We start from the raw sequence: 23,715 nt of genomic DNA, 5'->3' as shown, positions 1-23,715 counted from the left end.
ATGGTAACGGAACATTAAATGCAAACTGAAATCCTGTAATCTCTGTATAACCAATGAAGAGAGAGCACCATTTGTAACTATTTACATTTGAAGACCCCATCAAGTCCAAGTCTTGCTTTCATGAACACTGACTATTGGAATTCTGGTTAACCTGGACGCTGGCCATGTGAGGCGCTAACTGCCCAACACCAGTCACAGCACTTCATCCCTGACTGATTTTTAAATGGGCAAATAAGAACTATGCTACAGAGAACACAAACTTCAAAACTGGTATATGTTCAAGTGCAGAGAAGCTGAGCTTCCTGAAGAAATGACTGAATTCTGTTCTGGTAACATGCGTAAAACCTTAATCTTTATTTTAAATTCTGTCACCTCCACATGCCCACTTCAATGTTTGTATTTTTTGATCAGTGGTTTGCAAATTACTTTAAACATTAAGAATATAAAACTAAGTGAGCTAGTTTCCTAGATAAAGCATGATTCAGTTTTCAAAAGGTCTCTACTTTGAATAGTTATGATTCTCTCTTTGGAATTACATATAAACATTTAATGGCAGATACTACTAGGATAGGAAACAAGTAATTAACAGAAGCATATATGAAAAATATAAAAAGAATACATATATTTATCATTTCTTTACATTAAAGATTTCAGCAATGTTTACATATAAAGGCATACAAAAAATATCATCACAGGTATATATTCTTTAACACATGCTAATAAAAATTAATGTATTTTAACTAAATATCACTTTGTCTCTGATACTAATTTCACTACTCAAAATGGTGTGAATCCCAAATCCACAGTCCTATATATTTCTGGGTTGAGGCAGAGGAGGATGCTACCTTTAATTTATTCACCATCCACCCCTTTTACTTGAGTTTCTATACAGCATCTCACCAACAGCTTCGTAGAAAGACTGGCAAATTACTCTCTGGCTTGTCTCCACTCCTCTTCCTCTTTTCCTTTCTTCTCTTTCTTCCTCCTTGTCACCCACACAGGAGAGCAGCTCTGCTCTCTCTTAATTCCTCTAGTAGAGATAAATTCTGTGTGATCACTGACATGTCCACTGGAATTATTCCTCCTTCCTACCCCTCTGGTCCTTCATACCATCACCAGCAAGTTCTGAGGTTTCTCTCTCATCGTTAAATGAGGGAGAGTCATGCATGACCCCGTGGATGTGTTTATCTCTCCACCATCTCACCTCCAAGATCACCACATGCTACTTCTACAATCACTCTCTTGGTCCCCTTTCTCTAATTTCATCCTACACTCTCCCTAGCTTGGCTTTGGTGCACAAAATAGAGTAAGCTTTTAGATTACATGAAACGTCTAGCAAACTCCTTAGTCAAACATCACTCCTAGGATGCTTTACCCTTTTAACCTACTTTCCAACTGTACTTGAAGAAATGTTTTATAGACAGTTGGCTACATGTACTTTTTCAGAGTGTCCTTTTCTGATTTCTTTTAAGACTCAGTATTCCCCTATGTCTCCAGCTATTCTTTCAGAGCACTATCTGAAGGACTTCCTTCACTTCTCCCACTCCTCTCACCACTGACTTCCCACAGGGCTTCACCCACTGCCTCTTTATCATCTTTCTCTACAATCTGCCCTTGCATCACCTCATTCACAGGCACTGGTTCAATCAGCTTGTTGCAGAACTTTTCCAACTCAGACTTAACTACTTTTTGTCCAAGCTAAAATCTCTACCTTTCTGGCATCTCCTCATGGCTGAGTAGTTGTCGGTTCAAGCCAAACATGATAAAAAGGAGGTCTAACGTCCTTTTAAACTCACCTCACCACCTCCCTTCTAGGTAAGTATCACAAATTTCTGAACGTCTTTCATAGCTGGGTGTCAAACCTTCACTCATATCTTTTTTTTTTTTTTTTGTATCTCCTCATAATCAAGCACTATCCAAATCACTTATTCTTCCATTAAATCTCTTCTTTCATGTTGCATCTCTATTATCAAAGCAACCTTTTCTTCAGTGATAACAAATACAGTCTTGCCCACTAAGATACATTCAGAGCCCAGATGCAAAATCATTCTTTGGTCTATTACTTCGAATAACTTAAAAACCTCTACATTCCTCCACAGCTTTCTGAGTCTCTTTCTTATTAAAACACAAGCCACCTGCCTTCATTTCACAGCCTTTAACACCCTATTTCAGTTGTATCCATCATGCTTCATTCAAAATATAATCAATTCCTCAATACGATGAATGCAAAGTGCAGTCGAGTTTTGAGAGAAACCATTTTGAATTTTTCTTCAGGATGTTCATAGTGCTTGGAAAGTTTATTCCTAAATGTACACAAAAATCACTACATTTAACTTCCTCTAAGTCCTTCCTTTCTTATCCTGTCTGAAAAATGTAAACCTTAACAGTGATTGGACTTCCGGGGTGTTGCAGCTACTGCCCACTGTGATTACCAGCGGTGCCCAACTGGTTTATTGTTTTCCAAGTTAATCTATATGCACTGTTACCTTTCATCTGAGGTACCCACTGCAAACTTTGAGGAAAGCGTTATCTCTACAAGACCTAGAACAAGAGCACCTTGGTCCATAAGTGATTTTTCCAAGTGTTATTGTAGTCAATAATAAATACCACCATCCATATGAAAATGGCCACTGGGAAGTGAAACAGAATAAACAATCAAGAAACAAACACAAGTTTCTAATATCTAGCTGGAAATTCAACTTCAGTCTACAGATCTGAAATGACTGACAGAACCTAAACAGGATATATTCCCCCCTCAGTTCTCTACTGAGGAATTAGTCATTAATTCCTCCTATTAAGATACTTCCTTCTCCCAAAGGTGAATATTCAAGAGAAGAAGCAGCATCTATTGTCCTCAATGAAGGAGGCCAGAATCCTGTTCTAATTTTATCACATTCCATACTATCTTCCTTTTTTAAAAAGTGTATGATTACTTGCAAAAATAACCTATTCCATTCACATTTTGATGAATGATATAAAGAACTGCTTTCAGTTACAACAAAACAAATAAATAAGTTCATACCATGCAGTCCAACAAGGGTGCAGCACATAAATACCAACTCACAATAATTCAGGTTTAAAAAAAAGTTAGGGTGTGTACGTAAAAGCAGGAACTGCTGCAGTAAATACCACACATACCGACCTTTTAAAAGGAATTGATATGAGTTTCCACAGCTTGCTTTTTTTCTTCTCTGAACACGGAATACAACTGATTGCTTTCTTAATGGAAAATAGAATATTGTGCCAAATTAGCAGGAAAGTTCACTTTTCTTGAGAGAGTCATGAGAATTTTCAAATTAAAGTTGGAAATTTCCAAACACACGTATTTTGTATCTAGATTCCAACAGGAAATTTCACATGCCTGTTAGTGTCCAGTAAAAAATGTAAAACTAAAAAGAAAAGCCTACCAAGATTCAAGATTCACCAATTAAGATTTTCCAGCCATCTATAATATTAATGCTACAAAAAACATAAAACATGGGAACTTGCAGGCTGCTTCCCCTTGAATTACAAACATTCTGGTCATTCCCAAGAATTTCCATTTAACTTTCCCTATTCAGGCAGTCAAATTTGGTAGCAGCAAAAAAAGTCAAGTGCTAAAAAATCACAACTGTATTATAAATAATATGTGTGAGAGCATTCCCGAATCTTATACTGATGATGTTATACTGGCACCAGGCAAACATCTTTCTACATCCAGACATTTTATTGTGTATTCCAGAGACAAACAGGGTAATAGTTGTCTTGACAACTGTGAATGCATCTCTTACCTTCGTGTTTGCGCATGCTTTCCCCTTCTTATAGTCCTTATGACTGCCTCTTTTATCCAATTTTGCCCACAAGGCTTTGGCTTTCCAGTAATTGAGCTTGGACTTGAGTTTGTGATAGAAAGAACGATAGTCCTTGGGCTTTAGTTCTAGGTAGTCACAGAGCTCTTGGAAAGCCTTGAGAGTCCCCTTGCAAGTTGAAGCCTGGACAAATCTGTCGAAGAGAACGTGAGCCTGGTTCACCTTCTCATTCTTACTTTCCTCCATGCTTCACACTTCGCAGCTGCCCTGGGGGGCAGCTGTTGTCTTCCAGTGTGCCAGATTTCCTGATGTTGCTCTGCTGAGCCACTTTCACCTCTGGCTTACAAGCATTATTAACCTATAAAATAAACCAGAAAATGTTACTGCTCTCTACCAGAAAAAGAGCCTGCTCTTTTTTTCTTTCTTTTCAAAATTTTGTCTAAGCCTGCTGAACTGAGAGCCCAGATTCTCAGGCGCTAGTAACACACCAGCCCTAAGTCACCCAACCTACCCACGCTGACTGAATCAGAGCCTTGCAAAGCTCACCAAGCCTCAGACAGCAGAGCCTCTCACCTCTGTTAAATCAAAAAACGCTTTAACTTGAGCCAGTCCCTAGAAAGTTTCATCTAAACTAATTTCACACAAAGAACAGAGAAGTTAAAGTAAACTGGCAGGTGTTGTGTGATGGTTGGAAATAGACAGAAGTTTTAAAACAAACAATGCAGACTTACTAATGTAACAGTCACTGTGGTAACACCGCAGTAATGGTTACATGCTTACCTTAAAAAACACTACCACCACAAAGTACATAGCAGTTGGTATTCCACCAGTAAAATAAGTTTTGTCTCTTTCATTCTAAAAGAACATGTCTCCGTGCTCATGACAAATAGTGAAGAGGAAAAAGGTTGGTATGGAAGAAGCTGGTATCTCTGCCAGAGTCCTTGCAAACACTGCTTTTGTACAGTGACATTAACAAACCCAGTGATGGCTGCTGCAATGCTAGGAAGAACTTAAACCTGATGATAGCAATCAAATTTAGGAAAAGATGTCAAGACTGAAGAAAGGAAAAAGAAACCAAACCAACCCTATCTGTGTTGCATCAAGCAGAATAAACATCTGTCTTACCTAAAGCCTATGCATGTATTCGTGTTGGTAATAAGCAGTGTTAGAGCGAAATGTGGCTGATGAATGATCCTTGTGAGATTCTCAGAGTACCTCCTCTATTCTGTGGCTTTCAACTTCTTTCCATAAGCAGCTCCCTACAAAGTTTTAGGTGGCAGTTGGGGTCCTCAGCAGCTTAAATATGCTAACAGGAGGTCTGTTACTCTCAGTTGCTTTTCTGGGATCCCTCAGAAGCAGCCTGCAGGCCTACAGAATTAATTGTGTCACAAATAGCAGATTTTGTTTGAAGAATAGACACTTTCTCTCCCTCTCTCTCATATATAATAAACCTCTTTCTTCCTTTTATACGTAAGACTCTGCTCTCTAAGAAAGAACACTTCTGTTTGTCTTCAGATAGGAGGGCAGCATGGGAACATATGTGGGAACTATGGAAATAAAAGCATTTGAGTTGCTTTTTGTCATTTGTTGTTTTTTTTGCAAAGGGTATTAAGGTAAGAAAAAAGGAAATATGGGGACTCAGATAAAACCTTTCAGATTCTCACCAGCTCTTTTCCTGCTCCCAGCAGACAGGAAGCCAAGTCAAACATTACAGCTCATGTCTCTTCCCCTCCTGTATGACAGCTCTGTAGCAGTTTGTTTGGGCCTCCTGCATTTCAGCCTAACAAGGTATTTATTGCTTATGTTTAGAAATAGCAAAGGAGACCTGGAAACCTTTACATACAGCCATAAACTGTTATTAAAATAACATTTCCTACAGAAGCCATAGTACAACAATGGGTTATACTGGAGAACGTGATTCTGACTTTATTAGGACAACTGCCTCAGAGGCCTCAGTACGCATGAAGCTGGTTTTCTAACTGGCTGATAGTGATGCCATGTCCATATCAGTACTACTCACTAAGCAGGATGGAACTAACTGCCTGCCTTTTATTTTTAATCTTAACTTCACTGTTGTGAAGCTGGAAACTTGCTTCAGACTTGCAGCTCTGAGTAACCACTGTACTACAGCAGAGGTCTAAGACACTGTCCTTTAAGCTTTTATCTCCTCCTCTGCTTTCAATAATGTTATAAAGAGCTCCAACATATCACCTCTTACACTGAAAGAGTAAATTCAGTGCGTCTGTGTAATACAAACACAATAAAATACCTACAGCCTAAAGTTACATGCCTCATTAATCAGCACAACCTTGAAAGTTGAATACTATTTTGTGTTTCCCCCACATCTTGCACCCCCCACTCTACTTCATACCAGTGCTTCAGGTGGCTGACACTTCCTAAGAAAAGAAAAAATTGAAGTTATATGGCCTAAATTAAGTGGAGTAGCAATTTAAGGCTGCTAGTCTACAGTCCATTATTGATATACCTAGATGTAAGTACAACATAGGTTTCATTTCTTACTCTTGCTTCTATTGTGCTTTTTCAAAGGAGTGAAGCAGCACTCTTTCTGCACTGCTCAGAAAGATCCTGTAGTTAAAATCCAATCTACTTTCATTCTAGGAACTTCCTGCTTTGTGCACAAGGTTTGCCAAGCCAGGAGACAAACCTGCAAAAGCAGGTCATTTTATGCAGCACAACCCAAGCGGCACAGTAATACAGCAGTTCTGCCAACAACCCGTTTCATGCAGGCTGTGAAGTCAGTTATGCCCACAGGTCAAATACCGAAGCTTCAGTCACCACAGCAGGTCACTCCCCAGAACTCTGCATTCCTGATGTAAACACCCAAAGCGCTTGGAACCCATGAGCAACACGTCAGAGAACATGGAAATTACAGGAGGAAAGCAAGGGCAGGCAAGATTTATTTGCCAGGTTTCCAGGTTATGTGTGTGCCTTGTTGGCTATTCTGCAAGCCTGCAGTATCCGGCATGTTTTGTCTCGAGGCAGCTGATTGCTGACTCAGAAGCTCTGTAAATTCCTTGGCTGGAGTGCTGGGAGAGAAAGACAAAGCCCATGAAAAAAAAAAGCATGCAAGAACAGTGTTCATGTTGCTATTTACAATAATAGCATGAGGTTGTCACTGACTCATGACTGCAAGTACGCTCAGGATCTCCAGCACTTGCCCAGAACAAAAGAAACCAATGCAAAACGGAGACACGGGCAATGAATAATTCCAGGTGGTGGTTCCTTCCCACAGTCACCATGGATGCAGGAATATGAATATTTTACCAAATGCATATACAAAAAAGAAAGTCCAGTGCCCTACTTCTGTCAAATGTAAAAGACAGGAGGAGATTTTGCAAATGATAGACATAATGAATTTGGATGTACAAATCCAAGTTCCTGCAGAAAGTGTTGCAAATGCAGAGCTCCTATATTCCAGGCAAACAGCCTTCCATCATAGGGGTCACACATCCCAACCCCCACACACACACATTTTCCATCCTGATTTTGCTCAAAGCCCTCATTCAACTAATGACTTGTGCCTGGAAACACAAAATATTATGGAAGCGTATTTTCCAGCACTGTTCTCAATTTTTTCCCTGGCGGAAACTATTGGGTTAATTCCATCTAAATTCACAGCTTGTCCTGTCTAGCTTAAAACAGCATTTTAAGTGAATAAAACATTGCCAAAGTAACTGCCCAGCTCTTTTTCCGAATGTCAAGTTCCTCTGAGCACAACGTAAATGCTTTCTTCCATTCTGGGTATTTCATAGCCAGGCAAACACCACAGATTCACCCTTGACAGACAAATCTTTGAGAAGTCAGAGATCAACAAAGTGCAGTAGTACTATATGGAATCTGAAAGCAAGTTGGTCCATCACTCATAAAACTACTTACAGCTCCAATAGCCCAAATTTCCTATTGATTTCATCCTTTTCCTAAAATTTCCAGTTCCCCAGCAACACTCCCTGTGCCCTTGCCTCCTTTTCATGGCCCCTCAGCTTCTGCCTGAGTATCACGCTCTGGAAACTCTGAGGTTACTGCAGTACCTAGGCAGCCAGCACACACTTGCAACTTGGCTAGCAAAAGCCTAAGCACGGATTATTAAGATTATGCTGCACACAGTAGGGACACCTATTTTTGTCTCTCTCCTCCACCCAGCCGCCAGTTTTCTTGTAGGAAACCAATAACCTTTGAGATTTTTATTCCCTGTCAAATCTGGATGAAATTGTTCAAAAATTAAGGATGAACTGAAAAGCAGATGGAAAAATAGCTCAACCCCATAAGCCTCCCTTCTTTAGGAAACCACACTAAAAGAAGTCTTTATTCCAACAGATCAAAATGTCTGCTTTCATTTCCAGGATTTGATTTATTTTACTTTTAGCTAAACCTAAAGGATGGACTTGGCTACAATATGTTCATGACTTTCTAAGTGATCATGGGTATCAAAAAGTACAGCTTTAGGGCAGTGGTAAGACTGGAACAGATGGCAAAAAAAGGACAATTTTAACAAGAAAAGCTAAAACAAAAACTGTCGATTATTTTAGCTCCATATTATGCAGACAAAGAATGGAAAAGCAGGAGGACAAAGGTGTGGTTTGCAGCTTCCTTTTTGTACCAGACGGGGGAAAAAAAACACCAGCACTGTCCACGGTATGGTTTAAGATGGAATTTAAAACTGCTCCCATTCATAAAATTCAACACTCCAGCAAATACACTAGCAAAAAGATGTCTGTGTTTTAACATGCTTCTCCAACCTGATTTGGTAGGCTTCTGCTCACCATATGGGAGACTTCTGGGTCTCTACCTCTTTACTGTCTACCCTCCCTCCCAAGCTAGAACAAAAGTGGGAGAAAGACCAAATAAGAACTTGGTTGCTAATACAAGAACCCATTCTCAAGGAGAAAATAAAGGTACATTACAAACAGTTCATGGAAATCTCACATCAAGAAAACCACAATCCAGCAACGATTTCAAAAGAATACAAATTATATCCAAGAACATGCAAACATACACATACAGAAGCAGTTACAGATAATATTTTGCTTCCCAAATTCATATCCAGGTACTCAAGAAAACTGTTACGTTGTTTATGTTACGTTCTTCAGTGTGGCAACGTGAGTGCTGAAAACATTAGACCTACAAAATAAAACCTTTTATCTCTATGAATTCAACAACTGTACTATTCTGCTGCTCTGTCGTACACAACTCTTTGATCACAGCAGAGTCCCTATTCTGAACGAACACCAACATAAAAGACCGAGAAACAGATCATCTCTCTTCTTTGGAAGAAAAAACCAAAGGAAATTATACCAAGGAACAAGTAGCTGCCCCCTTATAAGATGATAAGGGAATAGCTGGGTAGCTGTCATGTGGTAACACAAGCTTCAAGAACCACCGCTGCCTTAAATGCCTGACACAGCCATGTGCTAGGGAGATCCCTCATAGCACAAGTCTTCACACTGGGTGACCAGTAACCAATGCAGTGATCCCTATGCAGCTAGCACCAACTCACCAGCTATGTGTTTGGGAAGCTGGGGACATTCTTTACATCTTGGGACTGTCGCTGTGCTGTAAAGAACCACACAGCACTCAGCATGTGCGTCAAAAGAAAATTTACTTCTCAGAGTAGTAAATGTGCTTTTATTCCAATGGTGAAAAGTACTACATCCCACTAGGATCAAAACTCTAACAACAAACTTTTTGGAGTATGGCCATTGACACAGCAAGTCATATGAGCAACACTTTCCCATATGACAGCAAAGGCTCCTCTTGTTATCTGGGTGGTAAAACCCACACATCTCCTACATAGCCTCCTGAGAATACACAAGTCCTCAAAACACAAATCCACAAAGCCTTCAGTCTACAAACATCTCCCGTAAGACCATACCTCAAACCTGCAGGCAGTCAGACCGTGGGTATTTTCTGATGAGCAACACGTATACCACTTCTAAGGTAAGGGTACAATTACTCCTCACTAGGTGAAGGTGACTTCACTACCAGACTGAAGCACACGGAGGCTTCTCACTCCACCACTTAACAGGACAAAAAGATTGAATGCCACTCCCTCATTTTAAGTGCTTTGAAGCTGTTCCTGATGTTATATTTCAACATAGAAACCCATCCTCAAGTTAGTTCCCACCCAGTTTTACAAGCTGGACTTACCCAGAGTTCTTCAAACACTATCAAATAACTTGAGGCAAGCTCCTGTTACCCACCCATCCCACACTCCCCCCCCCCAAATAAAAAGGCCTCTAAGAAATGACTGGAATGTCGCTTTCACAAAACTTTATTTCTGTGACTTTAAACAGGGATAAAACAAATCAGTCACCTTAGCACAGCAAGACATACCAGCTTGTCACTTCACACAGGACATGGATTGATCCATCTTTCTGAGCCAATATGCTACACCACAAGAAAAGATGGTTTTCAGAAAAGTTTGACTGAACCTTAGAGAATGAGAACGTTGCTCTGACCCAACTAGAAATTTTAAGAAGAAGGAAGACTGGAAGCTACAAACACACTATAACGACTTCTGCAGCACAGTGAGCCAAGTGCCCTGAGGCCCTCAGGTTCTGCCAGCGCACTGATCACCACGAGCCATTCCCTGACACAATGAGAAAACAAACAGAGCCTATGTTTATATTAAATAAAAGGGGTGGGAAGGGAAGAGGAGATCTCAAAAGAATTTTCTAATGAAACTCACATGAACACATCTTATAAATTTATAAGTGAAGGCTTCTGTCAGAACCCGGTACCAAAACACAGACTGCAACGATCACAAAAGTTAATGCAGGAAAGATAATCAACAGGGACAAAGAGAGACACAACCGTATGATCTGCAAGTGACAAATGGACAAAAATTACCATTCTTTAAAGAGCATGTCAAATGGTTCTGAGATCTGAAAAATGAAAAGGTCTAGCACCTAATTTAGTATGTGCTTGTCTCCACTTATGTGCTTCAGTTCTCCCTTTTATTACCTAATCATGCCTTACACAGGACAAAGATTACTAATCATGTAGAACTGTGGTGTCTAAACGAGGCTAAATTTACCAAAGCCACCTTCAGTTAGGTCATCAAGAGAAATATCTTAGCACCTCAGGCAAACTCAGAGTGGTCATTCGTGCCAGTATTTATTCTAATGAAGGCAGATGGCTGACGCACTTTTAACTCCAAGGCTCGCTCCTCAGTGGTTGGGTAAATACCAGACTCTCTTGAAACAAATTAAAAACCATTCTCGTTACAGAGATTAAAAATGTACATGGGAAAACAAGTTTTATTTGTGCTGCTTCCAACTCCCAGCTATTATGGGTGTGGAAAAGAGGCAGGCACTTCCTCGAAGGAAATGGTGGAGAAGGGAATTAGAAAACAGGATTAAAAGATTCATAATTCCAACCTCCACACACTCTCAACTAGCTATGGCAGCACAAATTGAGCACACTTCTCAGAGCACTTCAAACGGATTATTTAATGGATGTATATCCTGTTTCCGTGGAGGAAGACTGAATATGGAAAGCAGAAGGACTTAAAATTTTTAGATTTTTTTTTTTTTTTTTCCTAATGCAGATCTTGCAAGATTCTTTTAGGAGCCAAGAAACCAAAGAAAAGAATCATTTGAATAAAAGAGCCATAAAGATTTCTTCAACCCACAAACCACTTCATTTGGAGGCTGTTCATCTTTAAAAACAAAACAAATCCCAAGCTTTATTCTAGAAAAAGTCCAGGAAGGGCTGGGACCATGCCACGATCTGTGGGTGCAACCTTAGCCTTTATAATTACCAGGAAAATATACACACAGTGCTCAAAAAACACCTAAAAAACGGAATCTTACACCCAAACCTACAGAGCTGCCACCTCCTTTCCCTTAACCAGAAAGGTCCAACCAGGAACAGCATCTTGAGGTCTCATCTGCAGATGAGGGCCAACACCTTACTCACTACCTGCCACATGCTTTCACTTATCATTGTTATATATCCAGAGCTCTATATCCCAGCTATCATATGCTCAACCTGCCACTGCCTCCCCAGCCCATGCATGGCCAACCAACAGGCCAACCCCATCAAGCTTCATTGCTGCCAAAGAAAATCCCACAGTGTGTTTATAACCAGACGGGTGTACCCTACACATGTAGCTCAAATCACTACACCTAGCGTTCCTTTCTCCTTAAAAGTTGTGCATGAAAATGTGTGCTATGTAGTCTCTCTACATATCTAAAACCAGAAATGGCAACGGCAAGGAACTCGATAAAGGGTAGATGCAGCAGGCTGTTTCTGGATGCTCCGCAGGCCACCACAGGCATGTACTGTCCTCCCACATTAGTCATTAGATTAAACCATAACATTAAGCAATTTAATTTCATTTTGCAAAGGCAGAGAATCATACTGCTCAGCACGAACACTACTGGCTTAACAGAGTTTCAACAGGACACAAAGCAGGACTTGAAGGGAACCAGAAAGAGATTATGTTTAGAATTTTGTTTTTCTGGAATGACTGGCAGATTCAGTACGTTACACCTCATTTTCATGGCAGAACTTAATTGCCTAGACTCATAAGGCATGGTGCTTCTGGATAACAGAAAAGATACTGAACATGTTCAATTTAAAAAATGCTAAATCCCAACTCATTAGATCGCAAGAAGAAAAAACACACACAATTCTGTAACTTATTTAATAAATTAGATCATTTAATTGAGGTCTATTCCACAGGTCCCACAAACCTCTTCTAAAGATAAGAATACCCACCCTTTGCACCTTGGTATGCTCCACATTCTTTAGTAACAATAATAATTAAAAAAAGCAAAGCAAAATCCAATCCTTAGCAACTAACAAGCTTCACTGTGAGACTGTCAAATGACACTGATCAAATCTAGCAGCTTAATGAAAATACATCTCTATTACACAATCGCATGCATCTAATACTTCCTATCATTCATTTTCCTCATAGGTACAAGGAAAGCTTTTATCAGGAGACAGGAATACATTGTAAGCAAATAACCTATTTAACATTTTGGCTAAACTATGACAAAAATGTAGAACAAAGAAGCTACATTTTCTCAAATTACAAACCATACCGAAACCTTGAAAAGTAATCCTGGATAGAGGATGGCAAGAACAAAACTTGTAACATCAAACTTTCAGCTCTGGATATAAAATATCATTTGCACATAGTGTTACACAGATTAAAAATAGTAACCAGGCAGTATGTTCCCCACTTGGCTGGACATTTGATTCTCAGTAAATGCTGAACCAGTTTCAATTGGCCAGATAGCGATTCCCCTCCAGCCACCCAACGCAGAGGAGATGCCTCTCTCAGCAAAGACCATGCCAAGCTCAATGCCTCAAGCAAATGAAAATCTGTTAGGAAATCGGTTACAGAGGAAAGAGGTGGAGGCGGTTTTGTGATTTACTCTCCTCTCCCTGAGGCTTTGGCAAGCAGTTTCTGAAATAAGATGGCAGTCATCACTTCCTGAGGCAGACATTACTAGTCTGCTCAAATACAGCTGCACTGGTGGGGACATGAAAAGACTTGGTATGAATTAGTCAGAGATTTAATCCAATCTATGTGCAAGAATGCCATTCAGCAGAATTTTTTCCTAGTAGTGAGTACACAGAAAAGCTTCTCTCTTTGCCTTTCATTCTCAAGGACTTTTCTGTCTAGTCTTTTTAATTCCATCCTCCTTTGGATATAGGCCATTCCTCTGCAAGGATACATGGGGGACTAAGGCAGATATCCTTAGCTGAACCTCCCAGCTATCTGGCAGAGAAAGTTGTTCTGTGAGAGGCCATGAGCACCCCCTTCACTTAATCCAGGTCTGAGAGTCCCCACCAAGGGATCTACAGTCACCTTTTGTGCAAGACATTTACAGGCACCACTTTAGTAGGTAAAGCTCTCAGTGGCTATTGAGAATTACCACACCGTGACATGACACAACTTCTGTCCAGTGTGGCTCAACAGCCCTGATGCACTGCTTTGCCACCACGCTGCTTGAAGGCTGGAATTTGTTTCATAGGGCATTCCAGGGTTTCCACTGGCAGATGATTCAGTTCTGGACCTTGGGCTCAAAATGAATAATTTCCATAATCCCTTATTTCATAATACCATTCTCCATCTGGTATTTAAGCACTAGCCAGAACAACTCTTTTTTGAAAATGCTTTTAATACAGGAAGTAGAAGGGACAAGAAAGAGACTAAAGGTACCTTGTGACTTTCTCAGTGATAACACCAACAAGCTGCTGCTAGCTTACCTGAAGGCAGGCAGTAACTTCAGAACCAGACTGACAAACTCTTTAAGAAGAAAAGTCCTGAAATTAAGAAATACTTTCTTCAACTTCATTCACCCCCTGCTTTCAGGCTCTGTCAGACAGAATGGACTGTAGCACAGCACAGCTCTGTAAACCAGGGATGACAAATAGAGGTGGTGGAACCACAGCATGATCACCAATGAAATCCATACACCTACCCACTCCACTTCCCTGTCCTTCCCCATGCATACACCCCAGAAATAACCACAAGTAGCCTTTTCTCCGTGGACCCGAGAAATCTGACTAACCGTAAATGAAAAAATTCCTATTCCGTGGGTATAGACTAAAAAACTCTTTTACATTTGGATCTTCAAATACTTTGAGTGACCACAGTGAAAAAGCAATTCTGCTACAGAAATTCTTCGTTTCTGTAACATTCCTGATTTTCTAGAATAGAATATTTCAGTTGGGAGAGACCTACAGCGATCAACTGCCTCGGCAATTCAGGGTTGACCAAAAGTTAAAGCATACTGTTAAGGGCATTGCCATTCTGAAAGCAATATGGCTTGTTTTCCTTTCCTGGCTGACATCACAGACTGGCCATGCACCTTCTATGATAACTACTGAATTATGTTCTCTAACTATAGAGGGTAACTGGGAAACACTCATTTGGAAAACCAAAAGGCAGACAGAAGGATCTGAGGCTGACAGAAATGAGCAGTTTCCTGAGCCATATCATGCTGTGACAATGGAGATTAGTAATGCTTTTTGTCCCATCCCTGTTATCAACTCAGAAGTTTCTTCCTGAACCCAGTTGTTTTTATGATCAATAGCTTTCTTTTAATTTCCAGGCCAAGTTCATACCTCTTTGTTCCTGTGATGATACTGACCTATGCATTAGTTTCCCTCCCTTTCTATATATATTCATAGACAATGCCACATCCCATCTTGATCTTCATTACGCTGAGGCTAAATCAAGCTCTCTTAGACTAAGACAGGCTTCTCTTTTCCCACGCCTCCGAAGAAGAACAAATGCATATTGTTGGTTTTGGGGTGGGTTTTAGGGGTTTTGCAGTGAGATTGTGTGCATGTAATTTTATGAAGGCCTATATCTCTCCAGTGCATATGGCCAGATGAGTTCTCACAAGAGAATGGTGCAATAGGGTGCACACTGCAGGGTAAGCCCCTCTTCTGACAATTCTGGGATACCTTTAGCCTCTTCCATACCTACAGCCCAGTTCTAGTACACATTTTAATGCATGCTATTTCTCCTTTCTTGATCATTCCCAAATCAAAGGACTCCAGACTGCATCATTATTTTTTTTACACTATTGACTTTAATTTCATTTGTATCCTGTAAATTCTAGTACTTTCTACAGAGTATTGGTGTAAATATCAAGTTAGTCTCAAAGGATTAGCATCATGCCCATCAACCTTAACCCCATCAACCTCCACTTCCCCTTTTAAACACAATTTGTTACATTCTTTTCCCAAGGAAGATGCCATGAAGTGCAGTAGTCACCCCAAATCCAAGCCTCACTCATTTTCCCAACTGAACAGCATCACCTATACATAGCCTTTCATGTATATGTGATGCAAGCATGATGCATTCAGTAGAATATGATGCCCTATATAGTGCTAACAATGCTTCACAGTGCATTCATTAGCAGAGAAGTATCTTGTGTTCACAACTGAGTGAGTTTCTTGTGGGTACAGTAGAGGCTTCAGAACATTGTGCTTCCTAGCAGAGAAACAAAATATCACACATGGAGAAATTGACTGACCTCACGCACTAGAGCAACACCAGTAGGATGAAACAGTGTCAGGACTATCCACCTGATCAAATTGTGAAAGAAACAAGTATGATATTTGGATGCAGCAGTCTCTCCAGAAAAGAGGTGCCATATTAATGCCACTAGTCAGAAGACTAATAAAGCTTCACGTGGAAGCTTCCCATGGGCTACTAGGCTAGTCAAACTAACAAAAAACTTGTGATCAGCACTCCCAGTCTCCCCTACTACTTGACCCATTTCTACCAACATAATAAGTAGGGTAGAACACCTCTGATAGTTGCAGAAAAACATGTGTTAGCTTTTGTACTGCAACTCAATGCTTGAAACCAGAGAATCGGGGTTCTAGAGAACTCTCCCACGCTAAAAGCACAAAGCAATTAAAGGCTTGCTCACTTTATTAATAGAATACAGTTTTCTGAGACTGAAAGAGAACAGACCACACGCTAGGATTTGCTTTGATATTACTGTACATATGCAGGCATGACAATATATGCGTAATTAATAGGCCAAACCATAATCGAGTGATCTTGACCATGAGTGCAAACACGTATGCATGGCAAAAAAGCTTTATTGAAGGTTCATAATGCTGTGCAAAATCATCTGCTTTCAAGGCCTTTAACTGCATAAAGATGCATTTTCTGTCCAAGTAGCTGATACAGTAGCCATTCCTGCAACCGCCTGTCCTCTGACTGACGCATGTGTTGTGCGGGGTGGCAAGAAGCATGAGGGGGGTGACCCCAGTCATCTGGAACACCATTTCCTTGCCAGGATGGATGAAATTTCGCTTCTTAGTCTGTTTTAAAGAATTGTACCCTTGAAAGCTGAAAGTGGCAACAGACTTCCAGAATTTTGCCTATGTGTGTAGGGCTAAAAGAAAACGCTGTTAACAGAATGGTTGTTAGGAAAGACAGAGAGAGGTTCATAACAGTTCATACAATTTCAAGAAACCTGTGCTTTGTTAGTGCACCAGGATGCAGAAACAGCATACTAAAAACTGCTGGTGTGCTTCTGCTTGTTGTTTACTTTGGAAAACAGAATTTGAATGTTGTTTTCTCCCAAAGGCTTAGATATGCTATGCAAACAAATACTTCAGGCAATTTATGCTACATCTGTGTCCACACAGCTAATAAAGGAATGTAAAATGACTACAAGCTATACAGGTATAATCGGTTCACCGAATTACATCAGAGAATTTAAGAGATAAGTACTGTTCCAGTCCTTCAAGCCTGTATTATACTGTGCAAGAGCCCATTATCCCAAAAGAAGAAAAAAAATATTTCATGTGCCTTTGAATTGCTCTTAAAAATAAATAAAAGGCAACAACAGTGCAGTTGATTCAGCATTGCTCTAATCCGATCTTGAATGAGCTGGGTTTTCCCTTTTCCATATATGCTATGTAACAGTGACTTCACTTTCATTAGGTCCTGGCTAACTCCTCAGATCTGACACTAATACAGACATTAAGCAAGTGGGGTCTCAAGTTTAACAGAAAGATCAGTACTTATACATGTCCTTTACTTCAGCCCAGAGTTGCTGGCACGTTTATAAACAGCCATAGATTGAGACCTGCTAGTATCTTGGAGAAACAGAACAAAACAGCAGCAAGTTCGCAGTATCTAGCTGTAAAGAAATTTGAAGCTATGTCCTTGACAAGAATAGGACAGTATTATTCACTGGATAAAAGAGGTGATTTCTTTGGTAGGCTGGACTGCTACCTGTTAAAGTGCAAGGCAGCACCTAATGAATATGGCCAATAAAAGAAGCACCTTGCTATTAAATGCTGTTTTCCCCGGAAGAATTTAAAGCAGGGTAGGCAACCTGTTAGAGAAGCTGACAACACTGCAACAGCTAGATGCAGCAAGGTAGATGTGAATGCAAAACATCTGCAAACAAACTCAACCCATTATCTAAGGTGGGCTTGTTTTTTTCACCTAATAACTAAACACCACGCACCAACCTCTGCCCTCAGCTGTTTCAATCCTACCTCAGGTCAGCCCAACAAGTTTTGGGTATAATCTCCACAGACGTACCATGTGTTGAAGACAAATGACCAAATGAAGTGAAGAAGATGAGCTCTCCTTTCACAGAAAAGCAAAGATGTTTCTTTGGCAGCAGTGTCCAGGCTGGATGGCTCCCTCTCCCAGCAGTCTTTTCTACAGACTGGATGTAGCACAGAGCAACTTCCAGCCTGCTCCCCTCTTTCGGCTTTCTTCACTGAACACAAGAAGTTAAAATCATGTGCATGGAAAGAAAAACTAGTCTGTTCCAACTAGGCTACACTCAACAATATGAGTCAGTACTAAGCTGACCCTAACAGTATTAAACTGGAGGCCTACCATGCAGTTAGCTTTCGTAAGATCAGTGTATTTGACTGCAGAAAAAGGAGGATCATTTCTGGGGGAAATGCATCCATGTTTGCTTATCTTTTCTTTCTTAGGGAAGCTAATTTGGCTGTTGATTAGGGAATGCACCAGTCTACCCTGTTTAAAACTCTTATTTGAGGAGTGGGTCAAATTAAGAAGCTGTGAGTCACAGAACCACAAAATAATTAATGCTGGAAAAGACCTCTGGAGATTGCCTAGTTGGATTCCACTGCTCAAAGCAGAGACAGCTAGAACAGGTTACTCAGGACTATGCCCAGTTGGGTATTGAGTATCTCCACGGATGAAGTCATGAGGGATGCTTTAAACCTAATACCCCTTCCAGCAGTCAGACATGCATATTTAACCTCAAGGCAGATTAATTTTTACGTAACCAAGCAATACAAGAGAGGATAGACGCTCAAGCCCCAGCACACATCACCCTAAAAGGTGAAGTCAATAGAGCCAAAAGCGGCAAGTAATTTTTTCCCCCTATATTCATGAAACTCTTAAGGTTCCCAGATTTCCTCCTTACCTTGAAACCAAATGAAGTGTTTATTCCCAGGCCTCATGGAACAGTAAACGAAAGCTTAACCCATGAAGACAACACATGAACCACCTCTCTAGTAGATGGGATTGTAGCTGTGAATCCCACTTCACATTCTACTTCCTAAACAAAGGCAATACCTAGCCCAAGGGTTCAACTACACTGTCTCCTCTCTGCTTGAAAATAGTTCTTATTGGTCAAGCTTGGTGACACCTGAACTTGCAGTAAACAAGCTCTGGAAGAAAGAGAAAAATAACACCGAAGAAAACCTCAAGAAGTAATGCTCGTGTTGGTCCAGATGCTGACCTAGAACAAGTTTCTTAGGAGTTGTAGTATGAAAGAGGTACCTAGTGACAAAAATGAAAATAGGAATAGTGACAAAAATACTATATTTTCCAAGAGCAGAGTGTAATTCCTGGCAGTGGGGCCACAGGCAGTAGTGCCACAGGCAGCAGCTATTCAGCTGGCAACTGACCCACAAGGTTTTAAATAGATAGTTCAAAGCCAGAGATTATTCTCTTATCCTGTGCTGTCAGTGTTACAAGGCTGTGAGGAAAGGTAATACCAGTGTACAGAGATGAATCAAAAATGTTTCACTTTATAATTTGCCTTTAAAAAACAAAAAACCAAAAAAATCCAAAGCACATTTTGGATGACTTGGAATGTGAAAACACAATTTATAACAGTGGACATGCGTAGAATCCAAAGACTCACAGTTCAGTTTTAGTGCAATCAAGAGGCTTTAGTTCTTGGAGGGTTATCATTTTAATTTTGACATACAAAGAACTTGCTCATTAAAATAAGGTTCATCTCTAGGATGAGAAGTTGTTTCTGGTGTCAGTTCATGGTACTACTTAGAAGTACTTGGAAAAACAAGGGATTTTGCTAGGGGAGGAATAAAAGGTCACTTATGGGGAAGTGGCTAAGAAGCCAGCAGGTCAGTAGGGCTGACCCTACAAACAGCTGATTTAGAAAAATGGCCCTGTTTAGTGGAGATCTATTACACACACGCATGTTGGCCTGGAGATAACTCTAGCAGGTCAGCCCTCTGATGCCCGTGGTCCCTCTTCTTTCCCTTGTCCTCTAATAGGAGGGTCTAGCAACAGGGTTTGAGAAGATTATCAAGTCAAAGCTGGAAGTATGTTCCAGCCAGCAGTCTAAAAGTGAAGTTAATCATCTCAGCACCTTTAAAGGGGTAAGCCTAGGAAAGATTGAGCAAGACTGCTTCCATTAATTGGCCTGAAACTAATAGCAAGCCATGTAAATGCCAAGTCTGATCATATGGGTGAACAAGTCCTGGGCCATGGTTATTTGAAGCAACAGATGCTGGGCGATACAGAATGTACTTCTTTACATTGTTCTACACAGATCATTTCATCAGACTCATCACAAGACTGAAGCCCTCCAGTTAGAGGTCTATATTAAAAAGAACTTTTACCTTAAAAAAAAAAAAAAAAAAAAAAACCCAAAAAAAAAAAACCCAAAACAACCAAAAATAACAACAACAACAAAGAATTTGTGTGTGTCTGTATTTAGAAAATAACTTTCTCCATCCAAATCCTCTGGCTACCAGGGAAAGCACCACCAAGCCTTTTACAGGGGAAAGAAAACAAACAAACTTAGTCTAGACTTAAAAAAGGCTTAGTCTAGCCGTGAATACCTCAAGCACTGAAGAAGTTAAACCTTTCCTAATGTCATCAGTGCAAAGGACTAGTGCCTCCTCACAGCAGGCAGCCCAGGTAGGGGTGCTAAGCTAAATTCAGCTACTGCATTTCCATACACTGTGCAAGTCACTGTGCAGACTTGTTCATAAACTTATAAATATCTGTTGAAACTTGGAAGAAAATATCCCAAGCAACAATTTTCAGCCAAAACTTGTGCTATGGCACAACAATTCAAGTCTTTAGCCTAAAGAGGTCAGCTACTGCTCGTAGAAGTGTTCACTGAGTTTCCTCTGCATTTGATACATTTGTAGGTATCCTTCCCTTCGCATAAAAAGGAGTCAGTCCTACTACAGGGACCCAGTTTTTAAAAACAAGCTTGTTCTCATTTAAAGAGAGAAATCTGCACAGCTACAGTTCTTGAATTATCAAGTATTCCAGGGTTTACGGGAAGTCTTTTCTTCAGTGACCTCGCTCCTTAAACACAAAGCACACCTCTGAGACAAAACAGGGCTCTGCAAATTATTAAACACATTGCTGCTCCTACAGTCCTTAAAAATCGATTCTCCAAGGCCCATTTCAACTACCAAATATTGAATATGTCATTAAGAATTTGGAAGGAATAAAAGTGCCTAATTTCGAAACTTGCTTCCTTACCATTGCGAAGTTCAAATGCATTAATTACTTAAATGCTTCTTTGAGCTTTCCAGTTCACTGTTGAATGAAACAAAAATGAGTGCAGATGTCTTTAGACTTTATTAAAAACACTAAAAAAAAAAATATACAAGGAGTTAAACATTTCTTGGCATATCTAGTAATACTTTACACATCATTATGATATGATGTTCAGTTTTGAGATGAGGTAACCGACAGGGTTTTAGTTGTTTTGAGTTGTTTGAATCTGCCACAAACAGAATGAGCAGGAAAAGCTACTGCTGGGGTTTTTTTTTTCTTTTTTTCTTTGTTTTTAGATCCTGCAGTTAAGTGAACCCTTAGTCTTAGTTAAAAAGCAATGATTCCTTTCTATACTACCCATTTCAGATTGGCAAGAAGAGTACAGGGAACAGTTTCTAGGATGGGGACAGAGAAGCCTTCCAAAATCAGCTGCTAGTTTTCTGAGCTTAAGGATGCTCTTCGAGGACTATTTTGGTCACCAATAACTGGAATGGCACTAGAGATTCCAGAAGGAAAGCTCTGTTATCCATCACTGGCAAGAGAGCTCTGCTGAACTCTGTCAATGCATCTTGGAAGAATCAAACGTTACACTTCCCCTACATTTATAGTACTGCAAGAACAGAACAAGGAATACAAACTATTCAGCTTTTTTTAACGTCTTGTCTTCACTCTAAATATCAAAATTCATTCAGATCACTGCAGCGTACATTTCTTAAAACAAAACATTTAAAAGGTAATCTCAGTTATAGATGATAATGAGAAAATTCAGTACCTGTACCTGAAACAGAAGTGCTAGAAGACACTTTTGCCTTCAAAAAGGCCAAAACCAACATGCTTGTTCATCAAAACCAGTTCCTGTATTTTGCTACTTTCTCTTCCAGTTCTGTGGTTTCACTGGGTTTATTAAATCATATCACTTGGTATTATTAAGCACTTATGAGACTGCAGACAGGAACACCACCACTTCTGTGGTCGGAAACCTAGCCACACAACCTTCCTGTTAATGCACTATTAAGAGGCAATAACAGTAGATGCATCCAGGATCTTCACGTACACAGAGCCATGCTTTGCTTAAATCTATTTCACGTTACCACTGAAAGGTGTTTGTTTCCCTTTCCCCCTGATTTTGGAAATAACAACGGGGCTTCAGCTGTAAACCATGCTGCCACTACTCTTCCCCAACCAAACAAGATCAGCATTTTCACTCACATCAGAGATTTGCTCTGACTCCCCACATGGCTGCAACCTATCACAAGAGAAATGGAAAAGAAACACAAGATTTGTTGTGAGATGGGACCCAAGCCTTAGGCAACAGTGGGATCTTCAGCTGTTTTATGCAAATCACGAAGAGGCACCCTACAGATACTCTTACACCTTAGGGAAGAGGCTGTGAGATGTGTAATAATCTCCCTCATTTTTCAAAGTTGTGAAAATTGATTAAAAAAGAAAAATCAAAACTCAACAAGCTCTTAGCAGAGGAAAAGGTTTGTGTCAGTATTTCAGTATTTTACAAAGACTTCGCAGCTCAAATTACCTCAGTATGACAACATGTCTGGAAAAAAGTTTTTTTTCTTTTTTTTTTTTTCCCCTCTTTTAGTTGCAGTAGCACTAAATTGAACTAGAAGTTGCATAAGTACAAAAGCCAAGAACACCCAGCCTGCTTACTGTCAAAGAAAGAATATAATTCATTTGTCTAGATCTTCCCACTGAGTTTGAGTCCTCTGGATGCTTTAAGGAAACCCCTCTTTAAAAACGCAGATACATTTCACCTTGCTTACTCCTTTTAAGAAAGGCTCCAATTGCTCTTTTAATATCCCCATATTTAACTTCAGTTTTAAAAACCTGTAGATTTATCACTGCCTTTTTCTTGTGCTCACAGCAGCTGTACACTAAGCAGAATTTCCTTCCAGGATCTTAATTTGACTTTTTAGGGCTACAGCTAACTGGCTCCCAAAACCACCTGGAAGAACATCAACTGGGGCAGTCCAAAGGGCTGCCATCAGGAACTGTGACAAAGCAGTACAGAAAAGCTCATACCCACATCAGAAGTGCTGTGGAACAGAGTCAAACTGCATGTTTGCCCTATTATCAACTTGGCACACTCAAGGGAAATTGTGGAAGTCTGTTGTTCAAGTCATTTAAAATTAGACTATTTTAAAAAATAGCAGGAGGAATAAGCCTTAGCTGTCTAGATTATGTTTCCTACAATTTTGCATGAAACTTTAGACAAATTTCCACAGTTTATTTTTCATGCATGGGCAATAAGCTTGTGGGATGTGAATTACTGTAATGCTTGATGCTTAAGGGTTTACACAGAACGTCTGAACTGCAATATTGTCCACACTATCCATTAATGTTCTTGGAGCTCTAGAGTAGTTGGGTGCCTGCCAAAATATATTTGCCACACTGAGTTCACAGGTCAGCAAGACACCTGAGACTTACACCAAGTATTTATCCCAAGACATTCTTTCTTAAGCCCTCATACAACCCAGCTGTGGAGCATGACAGAAGACAACCTTTATCCTATTTCTTTGGGAATCTTGACACAGGGAACATACTGTAAAAAGGTAGCATACATTACATTGGGTGAAAAGTTCCCGAATGAACAGAATTGCTTTTCCAGGTTATAGTCGGAAATCTAGTAACTAC

The 23,715-nt window shown here is 40.1% G+C and overlaps 1 protein-coding gene across 14 annotated transcripts in view; it reads right to left on the bottom strand.

The window, feature by feature from the left end:
- The window catches only part of MICAL3 (microtubule associated monooxygenase, calponin and LIM domain containing 3), a 191,040-nt gene that overhangs the window by 113,500 nt on the left and 53,825 nt on the right, over positions 1 to 23,715 (bottom strand). For all 14 annotated transcript variants that reach the window (XR_003990707.1, XM_030480623.1, XM_030480611.1 and 11 more), the window contains exon 2: positions 3,771 to 4,146. Coding sequence is in view for 13 of the 14 variants with exons in the window: in XM_030480623.1 (XP_030336483.1) it covers positions 3,771 to 4,034 (264 nt within the window). In the remaining variant the exon portion in view is untranslated. The remainder of the gene's footprint in view (positions 1 to 3,770; positions 4,147 to 23,715) is intronic.

The sequence above is a fragment of the Strigops habroptila genome, chromosome 3 (assembly GCF_004027225.2).
Source record: "Strigops habroptila isolate Jane chromosome 3, bStrHab1.2.pri, whole genome shotgun sequence".
NCBI classification, from domain to species: Eukaryota; Metazoa; Chordata; class Aves; order Psittaciformes; family Psittacidae; genus Strigops; species Strigops habroptila.
This window is presented reverse-complemented; position numbering and strand designations above follow the sequence as displayed.